The following is a 20,319-nucleotide window of genomic DNA, read 5'->3' as shown; positions in this document are numbered from 1 at the left end:
TAAGTAATTATTTTTGAAGGGTATTTTTTTCATTTTATTTAGAACTTTCAATCCTATGTCAAGCATAAAAGCAAGCTGCATATCTTTTCCTTGGCTTGCTTAACTGCAGTTTTCCCAGTAACTGTTACTGCAGATGGACCTTAAAAAAAAAAATAAATAAAAAATTCAGAGTGCTGAATTCCCTAGACATCATCAAGTTCCAAAGGTAATTCAGAGTCTCCAATGGGCTTTAAGAATGCATTAATGCTCTCTGTCCATAAAGCTACAAAGACAGGTCAATAATTGAGATGCTGCAACAGATCAAGTCTGAATCACTGCTTTAGACAAAAGACTGACTCTGCGGATGGGTTGAGAGGACTCTTTAGATATCTATCTTGGGGAGAGAGCACAGTACAGTCAAAACGAAGAAGTTCTATATGTGCATGTCTCCATTAAAAATACACAAAATCCAGAGACAAATCACAAAACAGACCTAATGTGCCTCTTGCCCATCTCACATTACACTGGGTTCCCTTTCCCCTCCGTACTGTTTGCCTCTCTGCTTACTCAGATCATAAATAATCTGGGGACAAATTTATCTGTGCATCAGATAAAGCACAAACAGATGTAGGTAGGTATTGACTGGAGCATCTTAAGTGTCTTGTAACATAGTATGTTTTATTGCTGATTCTGTAGGGCTTCTTAATTCTTTACTGTAAACAGTTTCACCTTCTTTAGGTAAAATGAATGAATCTGAACTTCTGTGTTTACACCACTTAGAACAATGATACTTAAAGGTCTGCTCAAAGGTTAATGGCTTTAATTTCATTTAATTTAGCTTCTGCTTGCACCACAGGGTTTGGCAACACTGTAATATTTATTTAGTATTCTACAGAGTTTGAAAAGCTAGCTAGAAGTTAGAAAAGACATACAGAACAGTTTTTCATTTTTGTACACTGGCTTAGATATCACTTTGCTTAATTTTTAGCTTGGTCAAAGTACTGCCTATCATCCACTATATCATTTTTTGTTCCTCTGTTATGTTTCTTAACAGAATCTGGAATTAGTTAAAGCTTAACTTTTATAACTCATTAACTACAGAAGAGTTGCAAAACTAAAGCAGTCATGCAACAGCATTTAAAAAAACCCAACCTCTCCATATTTGCAAAGCCAGTAATCTCAGAAAGCAACAAATGCACATGGATTTTCCTTTCCAACCCTAACTATTCTATGATTTTAACAGGGAAGTGGTAAAGATACAGATTTGGAATCAGCGTGCAGCATTAATTCAGCCATTTTTCAGAATCCATAGTAAAATTCTTGATTGCCCAATATTGTATTTTAAAGCCAGCAGAAACCCCCCACATTCAGCAGAACACCACCACAATGAATTCTGTAATTGTGCTTACGAAATGTGTTTTATGAAAAAACAAAAACAACGTCTTACCTTTAAAGTCATCTCTTGGGCCTTGCATTTCCTTCTTGTTCATTTTTCTGTCAGTGCAGGAATTGTTATGGGCACCTTTGGAATTGTTTTCTAGGTAAGCTGAGCTCGTTCCTTTCTTGGAGGGATGAGGATCACAGAGTTTTGCATTAATCTTATAAAGCTCGAGGGCCTTAATGGCTGCTGCATTGTTATCCATACGGAGAAAAGTTGGACAGGAAGCACAAAATTCATTCGTGCAGGCTTCATTTCCACAGCCCTCAGTTAACTGGTGGTAGTAGCGCTCTATTAGATGCTTTGCAGCTGCTCGCTTCCTGTAGCAAACATTCAAACAGTAAGTACAAGGATTAGTAGAGCTTTCACATACAAAGCTCATTCAAAAGCATCAGCAAGGCAGAGATTAGTCAGGCACTGAAACACAAGATTTCTGTCTCAGAGAGGACACACCAGGAGGGTTTTTAAATGCAGGATTCTCATCTTGACAAATGCAAATATATTTAACACAATTTAATTTGTGGGGCCTATGTAAGTGAAAGGTAAATCCTATTTATGCAGTATTCAGCTTTACATTTTAGTGTTACAGTGGACGCAATCTTGTTCAGTTCTGAACAATCTCAATTATCACTAGAAGAGAGACCAATTCAGATGCAAAGCAAGGCTCCGAATGAAACAGAACTGGATCTCATACAGGTGAGTCTAACACATAGTACTGAGGTATGATTGCCACTGAGACAGAGAGAAGAGATATGAAATACAAACAATTCACCCATTTATTTAATAATACTAGCAATACTACACCAATACGATCTAAAGCCTTTAAAAATCTAACCCATTTTTTAAACAACTTAAAGTTTCAGATATTTAGTCTGTCTAAATCTGTAAGAAAAATACTGCTTGGTTAATTAAACTGATGACACAACCACAACTGCAGATGAGCTGAAGGTTGAATGTAATTCCCCTCTGCTTAGTAAGTTATATGATTCTCAAAAAAAACCCATTCACCAAATCCTCTCCTTTCTCCTGCAATTATACATGGCAAGTATGTATGTTGCAGAATTACAAGTGCATTGCTATATATGTCAATGTGCTCAGTACTTTATATACACACAAGAAAATTTAACTGGCAATTAATATGGTCACAGACATACAGAAACATGCAAATAGTAAAGAAATCACTGGAAAGCTGCAGGTAATTGGGACTGCATGCCACACCAAGAGTGCCATATTTGACCACATTTTGGCAAGAAATGAAGTTTTGGGGGTTTAAGAAAACAAGTTATTAATGAAAAATATCAGCTATGAAACATTTCAAACATCAGGTGAAACATGCAAGCTTTTTACCTAACTTTAGTGATACAGTACTATAAAGATTAGAACATGTGAAGAAAGATTTTAATCAGAAATTGTGTTAAAGTTGCCTCTTCCAACGTTGACGCATGCATAGATTCTGCACAGAACAAGTATGAGAGAACTGAAGTACTAGACCCCCTGGTACTACTCAGTACTTGCTGCACCTAGGTCTTAATGCTGTTTTGTTAAATATCAAGAGTTTGAATGTAGCTGTTTCAGAAGGGAAAATGTCCTCAAGTTCTGAAAGTAACAACTGAGGCATGTATTATTCAGCAATACGCTTTTGCTCCTTCCTTTTCACCCTTCAAGATCTCATGAGCCTGGGGAAGAAAATATTTCTTACAAAGAATACCATTACCTCAATGTCTACTTAACCTTCCAAATGCCCCAGTGCGTTCCATGACAAAAAAAAAAAAAAAAAAAAAAAAAAAAAGAATTGAGAAGTTTCCCTGGCACTTTGAGATGAAGTTGAAAGACCATTAAAAAAAAATTAAAACAAGGCAGCATGAGAAATACCATCAAAACCACCACTGTATAAACAGGGAATAGCAGCATTCTGATCCAAGGAAAGAGTTCTAGCCCCTCCCATTTTTATATGTAGACTTAAGAAAACTTGCATTTCTCCATGTACCCATAAAAACTCAAGGCTTTTTTGATCTTGTCTTTCATACTTCAGCTTTTAGGACAGAGGCTTTAAAAAACCCAAGCGTTTTAATACAGCTTAGACCAGTACATGATTTCACAAACACCTATTTCTGAATGACAAGATTCCATGCTTTAATCATGCTTGACTTTCAGTCATTCCAGACCTTCAGATTTAGAGTGTGAAATACTGTCATTTGTTAGCAGGTAAGTACACTATGTGAAAGCCTTTCTTTGTTAATACTGAATTTTTACACTTGAGCTATGGCCACCTGTCTCTCCAATATGCTCCTTATTTAGTCCTCTTTCAGTCTCTCCTATACATACAAAATGGTTGTTACTTCATACACACATTACCATTTTATCCTTCCGTCTTATTCCTCCACTGCAGTCTATATGTAGATCACAAGTTTTTTGCTGTAATCTTCTGACCTATGTAATATACCTACAAACCTTATATGGATTATTTCTCACAGCAGTTCTAAGTGTATGTGTATATATATATATCTCACTGAAGGAGATTTTTGATGAGCGTATGTGTATATCTAATGTGTTGCATATATGTGTGTGTATATATATATATATATATATATATACAAAAAGGGGTATGTGCATTTAATAACTTAAAGCAACTGGAGTTATTTGGATTAGATATATTGTGAAAAGCTGACCAATTCCTTAAGAAAGGAGAACTTATGTTTTCACATTGGAGAAATTGTTAGTCTTGGAGAGGCATGCACACCTTCCTAACTTACATATCTAGTTTGAATGAAGTTATTTCAATGTAGAAACATTGATACATGAACACATTTTAACATATTAAACAGTACTTCAATGACATCCTGACATGCCAGGAGACAAAGCTAAGCTTAGACTTGTCTCTAACAGTTAACTTCTGAAGAACTCAAGAAATTTTGCTTCCAATATTAAACTACCAACTACTTCTCAAACTGAGCCATGCCTACAATAATGCTGCTTGTACAAACATTTTTATTTTGACTCATAGCTGCAACCTCACTGACTGAAGTTCTGTGAAATTCTATTAGAGACAGAAGTCTGCCTGAATTTATTTAATTTTTTTTTAAAAAAATCAACTATGAAAGCAAACAGTACAAGAACCCACCAATATCAGAATTTCTTCCCACTTCTTCCCAGTGGGCTTTCCGCAGACTTTTGACATGGCCTCAGATAAATTATTTAAGTAAATAAAAGAGGTGGATACTTAAAGCAAGCATACAGACCTCAGAAGGTAGAAGGGAATTTAGTGAGCCTTCCATAAGAGCTACCCTTACTGAGGTCCACCCATGAAAGCATTTACAGAGAATGCAGTTCTGAGTAAGCCAGTGTGTGATTTTTACATAACAGTAAGTTACTTCATACAACATTCCCATTGGTACTTGACGAATTACTGTCACTATCCAGTGCCACATTTCCTATATTATTAAGGAAAAAAACTCGTAGCGTATCTTCCTTGTTAAAAAGAGAGGTAAAAAACTTGATCACTTTCTACATTCCCTTGCTCATTTAGGATGCAGAAAACTTAAGTTCTTAGCCTGAGACATTAAAACTGGGTCATTAAGCAAGGTAACATAAAACCCATCTCTATTCTTAGCTCACACTACCCAGCAAAGACTGCAGCTCCCTTTAACTTCCTATACAAGGATCTAGTGAAGAGTAAGTTGTCCCTTATAAATCTAATTACCAGTTTACTATGTGTTAGCACACAGACACCTTCTAGCATTACTGAGGCTGCAATGACTGACTTTTATATATGTTTGCAAAGACTCACAGTGTTGTTGCACATCCAAGTATGAAACTGCACCAGTGTGGCTGCAGTTGTAAACATTTCACAGGCATATCCTTATGCCCTAAGGATAACTTCTCACACACCGGGACTTGCATAACCTCCTCAAACAAAGACACACTACTTCATGAGAAGGAAAGGCACCTAAACCAGACATCACCTTCCCTGCCAAAGGAACAATTTCATCAGCATAATTTTTCTCTTTAAAAATAAATTTGTATTCACTGACTTACTTCTGTAGTACTTTAAAAAAAAAAAAAAAAAAAAAAAAAAAAAAAAGAAGGAATGCCTTTATACTTTTTAATTGCTTTTTACCTAATAAAGTCAGGTGATAAATACTTTGCATATGTAATTTAAATGCTGCCAAAACTGTGAGGCATCACAAGAAATGTGCACCGCTGAGCCTCTGCCTTTAAAGATACTTAGGCAAAGGTGCACTGGGCTGCATTTTGGGTCTTAAAACTAATTTCTGAATGTCTGAAACCAGCACCTAATTTGCATTTCTCAAATAAACTAAATAGAGAAGTACTACATAAAGGACACTACCATGACAAACTTTTGTGACAGGAAAAAAAAAAAAAAATCAGAAATTTAAACGTTTAAGGAATTCTAGGAAAAAAATTTGAAGCATAATTCTTTAGAGTCCATCTACAAAGCAAAGAATTTCTACCCAAGTTTCAAAACTTTCCTGAAATTAAAAATGCATGCATAGTTTTAGGTTTACATTACCTAAATTTGAAACCTTCATACACGTCTTACTTTTTTAGAAGTATCTGTATAAAGTTACATATTTCTGATTGGTTTCTGCTTGGGACATAACTTTTATCTTATTTGTACACAGAAGTCTGACACCACTCCAAGATGACCAATTTTAGTAAATGGAAATTTATAACGGCCTGTTTTAACAAAACTATTAGGAATTCAGAAGTGCCAAAATGTTCATTTGCTGTTTTCTTTCTCATGAAAAAAACCCACAAAACAAAAAAAACCCAACACAAAAGAAAAAAACCCAACAAAAATATTAACACATATGGAAACCAGAGGAAATTTATGTTTGTCTTTTGGGTAGGAAAACTCCAGGGAACAGGTTTTTTAGTACTAATAGTAAACCAACTTTCAGTATATGCCTTAACATACAGGAGCATAAAGAAACTTATACACCTGCAACAATTTTATACTTGGGATCTAAGATGACCAGCAAATCAAAAGCTGTTAAAAAAAAAGTGTGGGTTATGGATGAACATCTGTCAAATACTGCTTTCCAAGAGTTCCAGTTTACAACCTTGCATGTCGGTTTTCTGCTTCTGTTTAGTTAAAAACAGCAATGTTAGAGAAGACAAGCTTCCAGTAAAAGCACTGCCCACACAGACCCTTTTGAAGTGGCCTCCACAGTGAACTGCCAAACACTCCACCCAGAGCTGGAGCCAAGCCCTCTGTTCCAGCAGTGTTGTAACATCCTTAGCTACTGGCACCTCGGCGAATGTACATCTGCAAATGCACGTAACTTACGGAGCTCACATTTTCCAAACCTCATTCTTTCCAATGTGGTAGGCCCCAACAGCTGGGGTGCAGACCATGAACCCCTTGGACCATAGTGGCTTCACCCAAGGGACCTCCCTTCCCACCACATATCCTAGATCCACTGTGCCTATGGGAACAACATGTGCTGATGAAGTAAGGCATGGCACTTCTTCAAGAAGGGTGAACCTGAGAACAGAAGAGTTGTTCTGGTTTTATGGAGCAATGAAGACCGACAGCTAGAGAGAGGGTCTAGAACATAGACAGCACTTATCTCTCGATCCTGTCTCACAAATTACCTTGCTACAGCCCTATTAGAAAAGCATCTTTCATTACTGCCCTTTCCTCTTCAGGTTATTAGCTTTGTGACTCTTCAGAGATAATGTCATTCCACACCCCAATTGGTTTCATACTATGGTTCCTGTTTGTCCTTAAGAAGGATTGCAGTGCCCTGTCACCTATGTGATCCCTCCAACATTCAATCAGCCATAAAATTGAGAGATGAATAATGCATCAATTACATCCTGGCTTTTCAACCCAAGTAATTTCAGGAAAAATCCCCAATCCCTGCTCCCCACCTTCCCCAAACCCCACAATATTACAGGCCTGAAGCCATTAAGTAACTGATTACAACGAAACAATTATTAGGCAATTATTGTAATTGGTAATGACTGCAGGCATACTTGTCTGTGTTTTAAATACTACACTCACTTTTACAGAATTAGTACCTTTTGAAAAGGGAGAAATATACCTTCCATAAAAAAAGCTCATAAATCTATTTAATACAAAGAAACTTGAGTTACTGCCAGAATAAACTTAGTAATAAGTTGGACTGATTATAAGCTTACAACATCTTACTCTCTTTAAGCAAATCTGTTAGTATTTTAACGAAAAAAAAAAAGTACACTACTGTTATCAGATATTAAACTCCCAAATAATAATCACATCTAACCACACAAAACATGTCAACAGTTCTCCAAATTTTGTTTTAAATTATCTAGTAGAGAGTCCTAAACTCTAATACTCTCTACTGGCTGTTAGGCCACAATAAAACCAACTTTGTCTGTACTGGAAAGCAATGAAATAGCAGTAACTTCACATACTTGCAGGAATCCTTCAGCTTTTTATATTCAGGACAAAACTAATAGTGAATACTTTAATCAAACATTAAGCAAAAGACATACTTTTTAATATGTTTTCCCTTGGTTAAAGAAGTCCTGGCACTGGAGCAAGTACAATTAAACTTCATGTTGTACTCTACTGAACCAGCTTAACTTTGTCAAGCATGAAATTTATACCCTGTATTCTGATCAGCAGTCCAACCAAAGAAAGCAGATTAATATTAGCACTGCAGTGAGATATCAAAAGATATAGACAGGAACTTGAAGACACGGATTTCAATTGTCTACTTCTGAACCACTGGAGTGTTTCAGTAGAAAGCATGTTATAGGAGACAAATATTTCAGACAAAAATACTCATATAAGGACTGACCTTTGCATGACATAGGACTTGCAAAGAGACATAAATGCTGATCAACCTTGTACTCTCCATGTACAACTTGAAGAAACACAGCCATGTACAGGCAAATGGCAGTCACACAACTCTGTTACTAAAGACTCTAGAACATGTTTAAGTTAGGCTTCCACGGTAGCATTCTCTCATTATGCCTTCGTTCTGCATGACGCTGTCCTAGAAGGATGACCACAACCATGCAGAAACTAAGTGCAAATAATATGGATCATAAGACTGAAACACTTGAGTTTCTAGTTTAAAAACAATCTACCATTCATGGATTAGACAGCTCTGGAGAGAAGTACCTGCTCTTCAAGCTTTCTTTTTGTTTATTTTTAACTGGTAAGTTTACAGCATCCTTCAAGCTCCATGGGAACCAAAGAATACAATACATTTGCTCCACTTACATCTTCTAGTGCAAAACCTGGAATTCCCTTTCTTTCATTATAAAACTCAGTCAAGTTATCTTACTGCACTTTTGCTCTTGGAAGTAAAGGTAAACCAGGCACTTAATTGTAACTTAAGTAGCTGCTAAATTTAAAAAAGTAATAATTCCTGAGTAGGTCAATGTAGTCTTATTAACTGATGAAGTTTCCTCAGGGGAATCACCTTCTGGGTATAAATGATGCATTGCAAGAGGCTCCAAGAAGAAATCTTTTCATTAATCCTAGGCATATCACAGTATAGGATGTAGAATAGTTAGGGTTAAAAAGGACCTTAAGATCACCTAGTTCCAACCCCCCTGTCACGTATAACAGTGCAAGGCTGCAGGTGTGCATAAAGGTATTTCTTACACCTTTTCCTCTGAAGAATGGCAATTAAAGAAGCAGCAAATGCCACAAAAATAGCACTATGTGTCAAAGTTTGATACAGAGGCCACGAGCAGCATGTCCCATGGCTATGTCATGCAAACCCACCTGTGCTTTCAGCTATAGCTCATTAGAAACTAATTTAAGGAATTCTATGCCTAGAAAGCACTAGGATGGCATCTGCAAGTACATACTATGAAATACTAATACAGTTACTGTACATATTTGCAGTGGTTGTAATTTGTTTTTCTGGCATATTTTGAGGCTGCTGCAGAATTTTTGGTTTTCCATTCTTTCAAGGGAAACAAGCCAGCTATCAAGTCTACTCCACCTTAAATGTGTGTGTGTGTGTGGGGGTGGCCAAATTATATAAAGGGGAAGGAAGTTTCAAAATTGCAAAGCATCCAATCCTCAAAAACAAAGTAAAGATGAATGCACAGAAAGCCATCATACCAAACACCCAAACCTTTCCCTTGCTACGTGACGACATACACAGCATAAATACATGAACTGATAAGAAGCCAAGTTATTGTTACACTAAGCAACTAAAAATTATGTGATTATGTGCTAAAGAGGTTTTAAGAAAGTTATACTAAATTGAAGCTGAAAATTAATGTAGACCTGTGACAGGATCTTAAAAAATTCACAGATTTGAATGAATGTTAAGGAAAAAAAGACTCCTAACGCTGAGTAAGCACTATGATGTTCATCATGCATAGAGCCAGAATTTGAATAGCTTTGGATAAGCAAGACTTATCCATGAAAGAACTTGCTGCTTAAGAATCTGAAAGAGTCAGTTGATTTTTTTTTTAATTCACACATGTGAAACATATGTGACTATGCTCTTGGTATAAAGCTTTGCAATGCAAAACACAGGAACAAATAAAGCAATTATGTCAGTCAACCAGAGCAAAACCAACTTAACCATTCATTGTGCAAATAACAAAACACTTGCATAAGTGCCTGCAGTTACTAATGAATAAAGGGCGTGTAAATAACATAGTATCTATTTTAGCTACACAGTAGGCTTGCAGGTCACACGTATTACCCAGCCTGCCATTCCAGCTGATGTGGCACGAGCAGCCACACAGCAGGATCGCGAAAATTCTGTAAGTAATGTACACATCACATTGTGTTACAGTTTAAAAAAACTGCGATCTGCAACTGTACCATGCATTAATACTGTGTAACTACTACCCAAATATGTGAATCCCTATCGCTTGCCTGGCTTACTTTATTTTAGACAGACACCTGAAATATCAGGGCAACTCTGATCATCATTCTGCACCAAAAAATCCCGCTTTCCCACAGAAAAGCTTGCTACTGTAGATATTTTTTCAGGTTCAGTTTTAAGGATAATAAAACACACACAAAAAAGAATTGTCAAACTGCTAAAAGAGTTACACTGCCTTTTCCTTCTGATTTTTCATAGGTGCTTACAAAGTCTTTATTTCACACCAGTCAAGATGCTTGTTTCCAACACATCTTCCCTTACAACGTGTAAAATGCAGCAGTCCAACTGACAATACGCAGAGTGGACTACTAGCCAGCCTACAGTCTGATTTCCCCTGTTTGACTAGACCAGGGAAACAAAAGAACACAAAACTCAACTTGCTGCAGGAACAATAAAACACAATGGAGGAGGGCCTGCTACTGGGGCAGAAGAGACTATGGCAGGATTTTTTGCACTGCAACCTCTACCTCTAACACATGCCCACAAAACAACAGCTAGTCACTTCTAAGGCCTGGATCCCTGCAACCTGTATTCCTAAGAAAACAGCTAGACAGCACTTCTGTAACATATGGCATGAGAGATGGAAAAGCAGTCCCAGGAGAAATCCCTGCACAAGACAAGATTTCAATGCAGGGACTTGCTAAAAACACGTGGGAAAAGTGTTCCTTATTTCCTTCTCATCATTTTTAAGGTTAGGTATGCAGTCCAATGTGGGCACTTCAGCTTTGCTCATTCCGAAGTTGGGCAGCTATGGCACAGAAGTCCTTGAGCAATTCACACTATATCCCTAAGCCTGCAAAACATCCTGAAACTGGCATTCAGCCACAGTGTGTAGAATGCTAGACCACTTGGGGGGAGGGTGTGAAGGAGACTGTTTAAGATCAGAGAAGTTTGCAGGCAGAGAAGAGAAATGAGCACAGATCTTTCAAAGCCTCAGACAGTACCCTAACTACTCGGCTACGCTCCATCTATTATTTTGGAACTTGTGCTGTAAGCCAGAAAAGCAGTTTATGGTTTCTCCGAGTTCTATGACAGGACAGTTTGAATAGCTAGAAAAGAATGTGTTTGTTAACTCACAGAAGAATAAAGTCTCAAATAACTTTTTTTTTTTTTTAAATGGTTCTCTCATACCTGCAACCCTTTTGAATTTGAAACGAAGATTTCAGTCTATCACAATCTTGCTTCTAGTTAATCTTGGCTTCTAGGCTAATGAAGATAGACCAAAACAAGGTTCAAAACTGCGAGCAAGATGCTACATGATTACTGTTTAGTGAAAGAAAGCTAGCTTTCTGTTTCTAGAATTAAGTAGTACGTGAATTTGCCAAATTCAGACCTTTTTTAGTCTTCTTAGTTCAGCAATCCATCTGCCACAACAGATATTAGCAGGTATCATGCCTTAGTACTGAAGTGTCTTCAAACCCATGCAAGATGTTAGTGAACAGCAGGTAGAAATTACACCCCTACTGTCAAGTCTGAAGACAGGCCTGAAGGTTTCTGACACTGATGGTATTATGCTACCATCTACTGGTTCACACTAAACGCCTGAACTTTCAACCTATTCCCTCTCAGAAAAAGCCACCACCAAAAAAACCAAAAAAACAAACAAAAACCCAACCAAAACACCCAACCAGCAAAAGAATCATCAGTTTCTACAGATGCTTAAAGCTATTTTTCCATAGTAAAATGTTAACTTGAAATTTTCTATGGTAATTTCATAGCTCTGCTCAGCTTTTGTCATTTTTTTTTCTTTTTTAAGCAGGTGCAAGAGTAATTGTTACATATGTCCAAAACATTGTGAAACAAGATATACCAAACTCATCCACTCATTTACTTACATTCGGCTAGTTTCAATGTTTTCAGAGTGAGGTTCTCCTGGTGATCTGCAAATACAGATAAAATAACAAACAATGCTTAAGGTTTTGTAAGTTATTACAATAAGAAGTTAGGAAGGGTGGAAAGCGATGATACTGTATTATTGCCAGTAAAAACATCAACTTCTATGCACTTCCACATTTATTTTGACCAAACTCTAGAAGACAGTTTATAATGTAAACCCTGACAATATAATTAAGGTAAATTTGTCTAAGGAGGACAGCACTTTTTCCTCACAGCTTACACAACAGCAGCCATTAGAGAAGAGTTCTGCTGGCAGTATTCCCTTATTCAGATTACGTAGGGCACCACTTCTAGGCTAATCCTTAATAATCAATTTTGTAAGTAAAAGGTATACTCAAAGTTTATCAGTGATGAACTGTTACAAACAGATTCTCTTCACAGTTGACTCCAAGAAGCAGCAGCTCCAAAGTAGGTCTCAACAGAATCTCAAAATGAATTTCATATGTCTCTCAAATTGAATTTATGGAAATAATCTCACAGGCAGCTGTTTCTTCCTTCCAACCAACAGGTCAGCCAGTAATATTCCAGATTACGTGTTATTGCCTGGCATTTTTGACCACACAAGCAGCACCTGTGCTCAGCCTGCCAAACCCCTGGCCTTAAATTACAGAGTCATTTAAGGGGTATAGTTCCATATTAACTTAAGTAGGCTAAGTTACAGCTCCTCCTTATTCCCATCGTCTTCCTTATGCCAACATCAATTCAATAAGCTAATATTTAATTCTATTTTTTTAGACTGATTTTTTTTTCCCCTTCCTTCCTTCAGGACTTCCTCCTATGTAGTGAGTTTGTAGCCAGATGAGCCAGGAGACAAGGCAGCAGTTTTGACTTCAATCACCTTAAGCTGCCTTGAAATCACACCTTAAGAACATTATCCAACCTTCACTTGGGTATAGATTCTGGTACAGTTGACCAAAACTGCCACACTGGATATATTGCATGAAGAGTGGAAATAGAGCCCAGCCATTGCAGTAAAACTCTGTAGCTTACATGAACAAAAATGTCTTTCATGACAGCTTTCTTAAGACAGAAGTGAGCTAAAATCTGCAAATAGAACTCACTTCGTAGGCTTCAACAGTTTGCTATGGGGCTTCAGTTAGCACAGCTAAGTGGGCTTTGCCATAGCTTCACTGAGAAAGTGTTTGTTTAGAGGAATGGAATTCCTGAATTTCTCTGTTTACTATATGAATATATATACTAAACGTGGTTGGAAATCTCCACCTGTAGCCTGAAGCATTTCTTTTTTTCCTTTGTTTCATTGTGCTACCTTACTGGGTGGTCCCTCCTAGTAAAGCCTGGACTGTTCTCCGAATTCTTTACTAAATCTTAGTTCCTTTACTGACATTCCAGATCTTGGCAACCTTCTAGATTTTACCAAACTGTAATATATTAACAGATCCAGTGCCTAGAAAGCATTTCTGGCAGACAACTTAAAATTCCTAGGCAAGCTGGACACTACGCAGTGACAGTTGAACACAGGAAGTTATTTGTTTATATTTCACCAAATTATAAAAATCAACTGACACTAAGGACAGAATTCTGAACTTACCATTCAACTGACCTTTTACTGATGCTTAAACTGCGAATACCCTCTAGCTGGAAAATAACAAAACCTGCCCAATTTCTAAATTCGGTCTTTATTTACTTCCTCCAAATGATGTTTCCCCATGCTCATTGAAGTTCAGGACTGACAAGATAGTTGCTGTCAAAAATATTCAACAGCAAAACAAATCAAAATTTAACTTCCCTTCAACTCCAATGACCAAACCAAGTCACGAAACACTTAGAGAGAAAAGAACTTCAGTTATTTTTTTTCTGATTATTCACCTAAGCATCCAAGTGCTACAAGCTGTATGACCTGAAGAGCAGTGGAAAGAAGGGTGTTTATTATTTTCATACTGGCTAGCTCCTCTGTTCACATCCAGGACTTCAGGAACTGATAGCAAAAAGACTGGAAGTTTGAGGCACTTGTGATCTTTTAGTCATGTGACACAATGAAGCTTTGGGTAAGAGTAATGCTTTAAGTTGCTAAGAAAATACAGGTGAAAATGTTAAAACAAAACCATCAAGAGTATGCTTTGAGCCTTCAAAACATGCAGCAGTATGAAAAATTAAGAGAAAAAAAGCAGACTGGCATCTAAACATATCGTGTAAAAAAAGGTAGCCTGGTAGTCTGCAGTACAGACATGTAACCACAGCTATCAGTATATCCAAAATCTTTTCCCATCCTTAGCATTTGTGTTAGTTTTAGCTGGGCTTAGAACAGACAGCACAGTTAGTACACACTATTCTGCAAAAAATGATTTCTGTAAGACAAATAATATAAGACACGGTTTCAGGGAAGTTCAGAAAAAATAAAACCTAGCTGAGTCAAAAAAAAGTTTGGTCCTTTACAGTAAATGGTTCTACAGAAAACAGGGATCAAACTCCTTCAGCTAATTGTTTTCTATAGCATGAACAGACCTAGCATAACTATGATTTGTAGAAGTATTAATGCAATTACTAACTGGATTTTAAAAGATTTCAAATGGCAATGTAAGCACCAAATAAAATGAGCTTTCGGTACTCATTAAAACAATGTGGAACATCAATCTAATCACAAGAAATATTTGTTGAGAAGCTATTTATTCTGCAATACCCAACTGTTTACAAACAAGATACCTTGATTCCTCTGAGCAAGCAACAGTACTGAAAAGAACTACACAGTATGGCAAGATGTCCTTTCATCATGCTTAAAATCCGAAACAAGAGTTCTGTTCAGAGAAAAATCACAGAGCAAATGCTCTTATAAATTTCAGCTTTGAATTAGATCTTAGATACGGATCACAAGACACTAACTAATCTGAATACTGCAGTATGAGCTAGCAAATTGAAATGGTGGCTCACTTCCAGTAACACAGGGAGCAACCTCTCCATTCTTCAAGCCACTTCTTAAATAAGTATACTAAACAATTTATACAGAATTTCAGTGTGACAGTAAAAACCACCAGAGACAAAAGCGGTAATATTGGTCTTAAGAGGACTACCACAGAGCACCACAGTGCTTCTATTGTAAAAAGCAGAGGCAAGCAAAGTGAGCTTTGAAATCACTCTAAGCAAGAGCGTAAGTCAACTTTGCCAGCTGACTTATCTTAAACAAACAATACACCTGAATACTATTTATAAAACTAACTTGAAGCCTTACAAGTGAAATACTTTAAAAATAAAAATTATACTGAAACACACTGATCCTGAGAAACAACACAGTACACTTTATACTTACCTTTTACAAGCTGTGGCCATTCGGTGACATCAGGGTGATCACAATTGAGTCACTGATTAAAAACGAGTTGTCACACCAGTCCTGTATCACGCTGGGCTAAGCATAAGCTCAACAACTCTAAATAATTAAAAATAATTTAGTTATAAGTCCTTACAAATTATTTTCAGCCAGTCTGCTAAATAAAAACCATAAAATAGAAGAAAGATACGGATGCTAAGCATTGTTTTAACTGCAAGATTAAGACCTCCTGCACACAAAAAAAGAGTTAATTTTTGAATGGCATTTTAAGACTTCCGGAGTAACTCACTACAGTACACTACTCAACTGGTGAAATTGAAAATTCATCAACTTATTTTTAGCCTGTCTGAAAAAACTAAAAACCATCTCTTGGACCAGTGGAAAGCATCCAACATCAAGACAACAAGCATTCAAAGATTTGGAAGCATATGCATAAATATGAACTGTAATTTCCAACTACAACGAAATTCCATTAGTTGTTTCTCTGTCACAACTCAGTTGATACTGGTTCCTAATGAGGCTCTGTGTTCCCAGGGGAGCAGCATGTAACTTGCACTTTGCCATGTGCCTCTCCCCAAAATAAAGTAGGCTAAAGTTATGTAAAAGTTTCAGAGGAGCAACCTTTACTATCTGTGGCCAATATTTTAGGTTTTTTGCTCCATTTAAGCCACATCTACACTCTTCTCTCCCCTAAATTTTCAAAAGGGTATTTTACCTGTCAATTGTTTCCCGTGATCTGGCTCCACGGTATAAATTGAAGGGTTGGTCCTTTACTTTGTCACGCAGGTGGCAGCCAATGATCACTCAGCAATACTCGTGCCCAGAGCGCCCTGGGACCACCCCAGCTGATTACTTCCATGGCTGAAAAGGAACCAGTTAGTCTCTTACCTACTGCTATTATCTACTCTAAACTAAAGTTAACTGATAAAATATTTCCAAATATAACCCTCAACACTCAATTCAACCCCATTCTCTTTCCCACCCAAGCTCCTATGTGCACTGGACAAAGCCTGTAAAGAAAAAAAGGCCTCTGATGGAGAGTCAGACCACAAAGCATTATTCACTTTCTGTTAATAAAAAGTTTTGATTAAAATTAAAATGTTATTACTGTGTTTAGTAAATAAAAAGTTATTTTTTTCTAAACACTCGGTAGCTATGAAGGCAGAGCTCTGTACAGTATCCAAGAAGTTTATTCCTGTGGCTCTACCCCAGATGAAACTCCTTATATCTGAAGGTCCCCATGCAGAAGCCTCAAACAGAAGCAAGGTGTACAAAGGCTTGTGAGCTATTCAGGACACACCCATAGCTCTCCAACACCCGAAGCCACAATGATCTGGTGCAAATACTAAGAGAGCGCATCAGACACCTTTAAACGTTTCAGTTAAGAAAGCTTTTGTGCTTCAGTCCAACCTGTTACAAGAGTCTTCAGGAAAGACCTAGGTTTGATGACCAGTCAGCATTCTCAATGCTAATTTGTTACCTGTTGGCTTGTCAGCGATATGAAATTACTTAGAGTAAACAAGGCCCATGATTTTCTAAAATTTGTCAGAAAAGCTGCTCACTTCTGCCATTCTGCTACAAACTCCACAACAGAACAAATTTATGTTAGTTTTGGAATGATGCTTACTAGTTTTACTGGATACACTCCTCAAGGTAGGAAAAATGTAATTTAATTATTTTAACATCAGTTATAATTGTGTCTTCTCATCTAAACACAAGTGCAGTTGACATAAGTAAAAAAGAAGCAGGTTACCAAAAACCTCTGAAATAAAGCATAGGTTCTCTAGTACTTATATTTCACACGTATAAATTATCAAAGTTTAACTGAGTCAATGACTGGAACACAGTGCAATGAGTAAGAGTCAGCTGGAAAGACCTCACCTGTCAACACTGAATGACAAACAGGGTAAAGATTTTCAAATTAATGTTTGCTGACCATCAGCTGGATGGAAAAGCAAATAGCAAAAACCAAGATGCTGATGAAAAACTAAGAAGCCTTAAAACACTGCTTATGGTATTCTGATTGTTTAAGACCTGACAATGTCCACTTCCAGGCAAGCCTTAGCTTTAAAGAAACAGATGCTTAATCCAAGGCAGTGCTTTTTTCTAAAGTTAAATCTGGATTCTTGTTGCTTCTGAACTGATGTGAGGTTGTTCTGTAAAAATGCATGCAGAAATTAAATCTGGAGTCTTGTTGCTTTCTGAACTGATGTGAGGTTGTTCTGTAAAAATGCATGCAGAAATTAACACTGCTTCTAGAACTTTGCCTAAGTAACTTTTAGTATGCTGGTCAAAGAGAACAGTGGTGTAATCTCTAATGCCTCGTGTTAGGAAACCTGCATACTATCTATCTGCTGGCAGTAACAGCTCATGTTCTGGAGCGTGCCAAATCAATCACTCCCCTCCTGGACTAGTGTCCTGTATCACCCAGAGCATAGGCAAAAGCTAGTTACAGTAGTCTACCATTGAAGTGGAAGCATGTTAGAACAGGCCAACGGCAACCCTAATAAAACAGGGTTTTCCTGGGGTTTCATATTGAAGAAGTCATGAACATGACTATCAACAGTAAAAGAATACATGAAGTGTTGGTGCTGGATTCAAAACACAACAGATTTGGAATGCTGAAGAATGCGCACTGAGGTAGCAGGCTCCACCAATCATGGCCAAGACAAGTTTGTGCCCAGGCCTGTCAGAGCTCCAACTGTTAGTCAAATTTAGCTTACCATAGAACGTATTACCCACAGCAGCTCTGTGAAGAGAGGCAGCATCCGAACTGGCAGGAATCTCACCAAGCTGAAGTTAACTCATCTAAGTTTTGTAGTGAAATTTGTATCTACAGATTGAATTTATCATGGATCAGGGCTTTGAATTGGGTAGTTACAGCACCTCTAATCTGTAACAAGGTACCTTAAAACTAGATTTACTGTATGGGGTCTACGAAACTCATGCTATTTTTCAACAATCCAGATGCAAGAAATCTTAAGGAATCATTTTCCCTTCTATCTCCTTCTTGTCCTACCTTCCCTAACTATCCTTGCTGCCACTCCCTGGGACAGAATATGATAGGCAAGGATTCCTTAGCATAGATGAAAGAATCAATTTTTCTAAAACCTTACTCATTCATGCATCAGCAGAGTAGTGTCTCCTAGCAAAGAGACCAGCGTGTTGAAACACAGGGTGAGTGGTAAAGGAGACCGCCATCAGAAGATCAGTATTTTGATTCGTTTGAACAAAGGACATTTTGACCATTGGTAAGAGAGGTTAAAGAACACTATTTGATCAGGAAAGGGAAACCACACTGATGAATACACTAGCATCTTGGAAACTGACCTAAACCAACCGCTTCTCTGTCACACAAGTTTCTTTATAGAACACACTCTGGACGTAACTTACCTTTCATAAGGTAGGAACAGCAGCCCCAGAGCAGATATTTATTCTCATTACTCAAACAAATTTCTCTGGTCTTCACTGTCATGATTAGCATGGCTTACAGTTTAGGCTTTCACTGACATGCTGAGCAGTTTGTGCCTGTGGAGTATGTCCAAGAAACCCGAGATGGCTGTTTGGCTCTTTGGGACTGGGCAGGCTCCAGCAGAGACACATCTATATCTGCTTAGTGACTATTCACAAGAGGTAGATTCAACCAGGACTGCAACAACCCCTATTATATGCAGCAAGACAATACACAAGATCCACGCCCTCAAACCACATATCTGAAGAACCTTGTGTGGCTCCCTGGAGTAGCCCTCATCAAGAGGCAACAGGATAAATAATGCTTATGCAGTAGTCTGAGACAACACCCATTTCTCCAATGGGGCAAAGGTGCAGACTTTCAGAAAAGAATGTTGCTATGAACTCAAAAAGAGAGAGGCAAAAAATAATAAATGAGTGAAAGAACAAGAAGTCAGAAACAAGTTCAGATGCATTAAAAGGGGCTAAAAGCAACTCTGTGGCATGGCCTGCTGAGATCTTCACTTTGCATATTTAATTTAATCTCAAAAGTCTAAGATAACAAACAGGAGCCAAGAAGAGGTCCCCAGCTTCAACATACAGAACTTAAAGCCACACCATGGAGAACATAAGCACCTACTTGACAGCAATCAAAAATAAAGCCAGAAAACTTCCAGGTACACATCACTTAATTGAAAGTTATCACTTACATGGATTTTCTATACCTATTACTTTCTCTACGTTATTTGATGTTCATTTTCTGTGAAAGCACAGCAATCTGGCAGCTGACACCTAGTATCTGAGGTCTAGGAAGATCCCGGAGAGAAGGAACACTTTTCTCATTTAAACTGTAACTTCTTACTAACCTCACTGAAGGATGGGTGCCCTGGAAGCGGCATTTGTAAGAGTTTAAGTTTCTTTTACAGAAGAATTTTAAGTATCCACCTGTGTAATCTTTGATCCAATTTTTTTTTTAAGATTCTCTTTTTGACAGATAATCTAATGAAAACAGGGGTGATTCTCCTCTACAAAGAACTATCATGCCTTTCCTGACCTTCCAGTGCCAGAATCTGAGTTGCTTAATTAAAAATAACCATCTATCTCATGAAGATACCACTAAAGACAGCTTTTGTATGTTTTCTGAAGAATCACTCTGAATCCTCCAAGAATGAATTTGATACACTTCCAGATTTTGAGTACCATGATGAAATGGACAGTTATCCATGCAGTAAAAGATACCCTCAGAACTTCTTGTGCTAGGTTACTACTTCAAAAAAGGAACTGACAATTAACAGAAAAGCTGGTCTTTTATAACTTGAGATTGTTTTAAGTATCCTGGAGGAAACTGCAGAATATTCACCAAATTGCTAAATTCAGTCTTAATTGAAACGGGGGGGGGG

The 20,319-nt window shown here is 37.5% G+C and overlaps 1 protein-coding gene across 1 annotated transcript in view; it reads right to left on the bottom strand.

The window, feature by feature from the left end:
* Positions 1-20,319, bottom strand: part of UBE3A (ubiquitin protein ligase E3A) — a 49,284-nt gene that overhangs the window by 19,881 nt on the left and 9,084 nt on the right. The window contains exons 3-5 of the mRNA XM_010018665.1: positions 15,452-15,568; positions 12,129-12,173; positions 1,427-1,737 (exon numbers count right to left, since the gene is read on the bottom strand). Of these exons, the coding sequence (XP_010016967.1) occupies positions 1,427-1,737; positions 12,129-12,173; positions 15,452-15,471 (376 nt within the window). The 5' untranslated portion in view covers positions 15,472-15,568. The remainder of the gene's footprint in view (positions 1-1,426; positions 1,738-12,128; positions 12,174-15,451; positions 15,569-20,319) is intronic.

Source organism: Nestor notabilis, unplaced genomic scaffold (genome assembly GCF_000696875.1).
Source record: "Nestor notabilis isolate BGI_N333 unplaced genomic scaffold, ASM69687v1 scaffold16137, whole genome shotgun sequence".
NCBI classification, from domain to species: domain Eukaryota; kingdom Metazoa; phylum Chordata; class Aves; order Psittaciformes; family Psittacidae; genus Nestor; species Nestor notabilis.
This window is presented reverse-complemented; position numbering and strand designations above follow the sequence as displayed.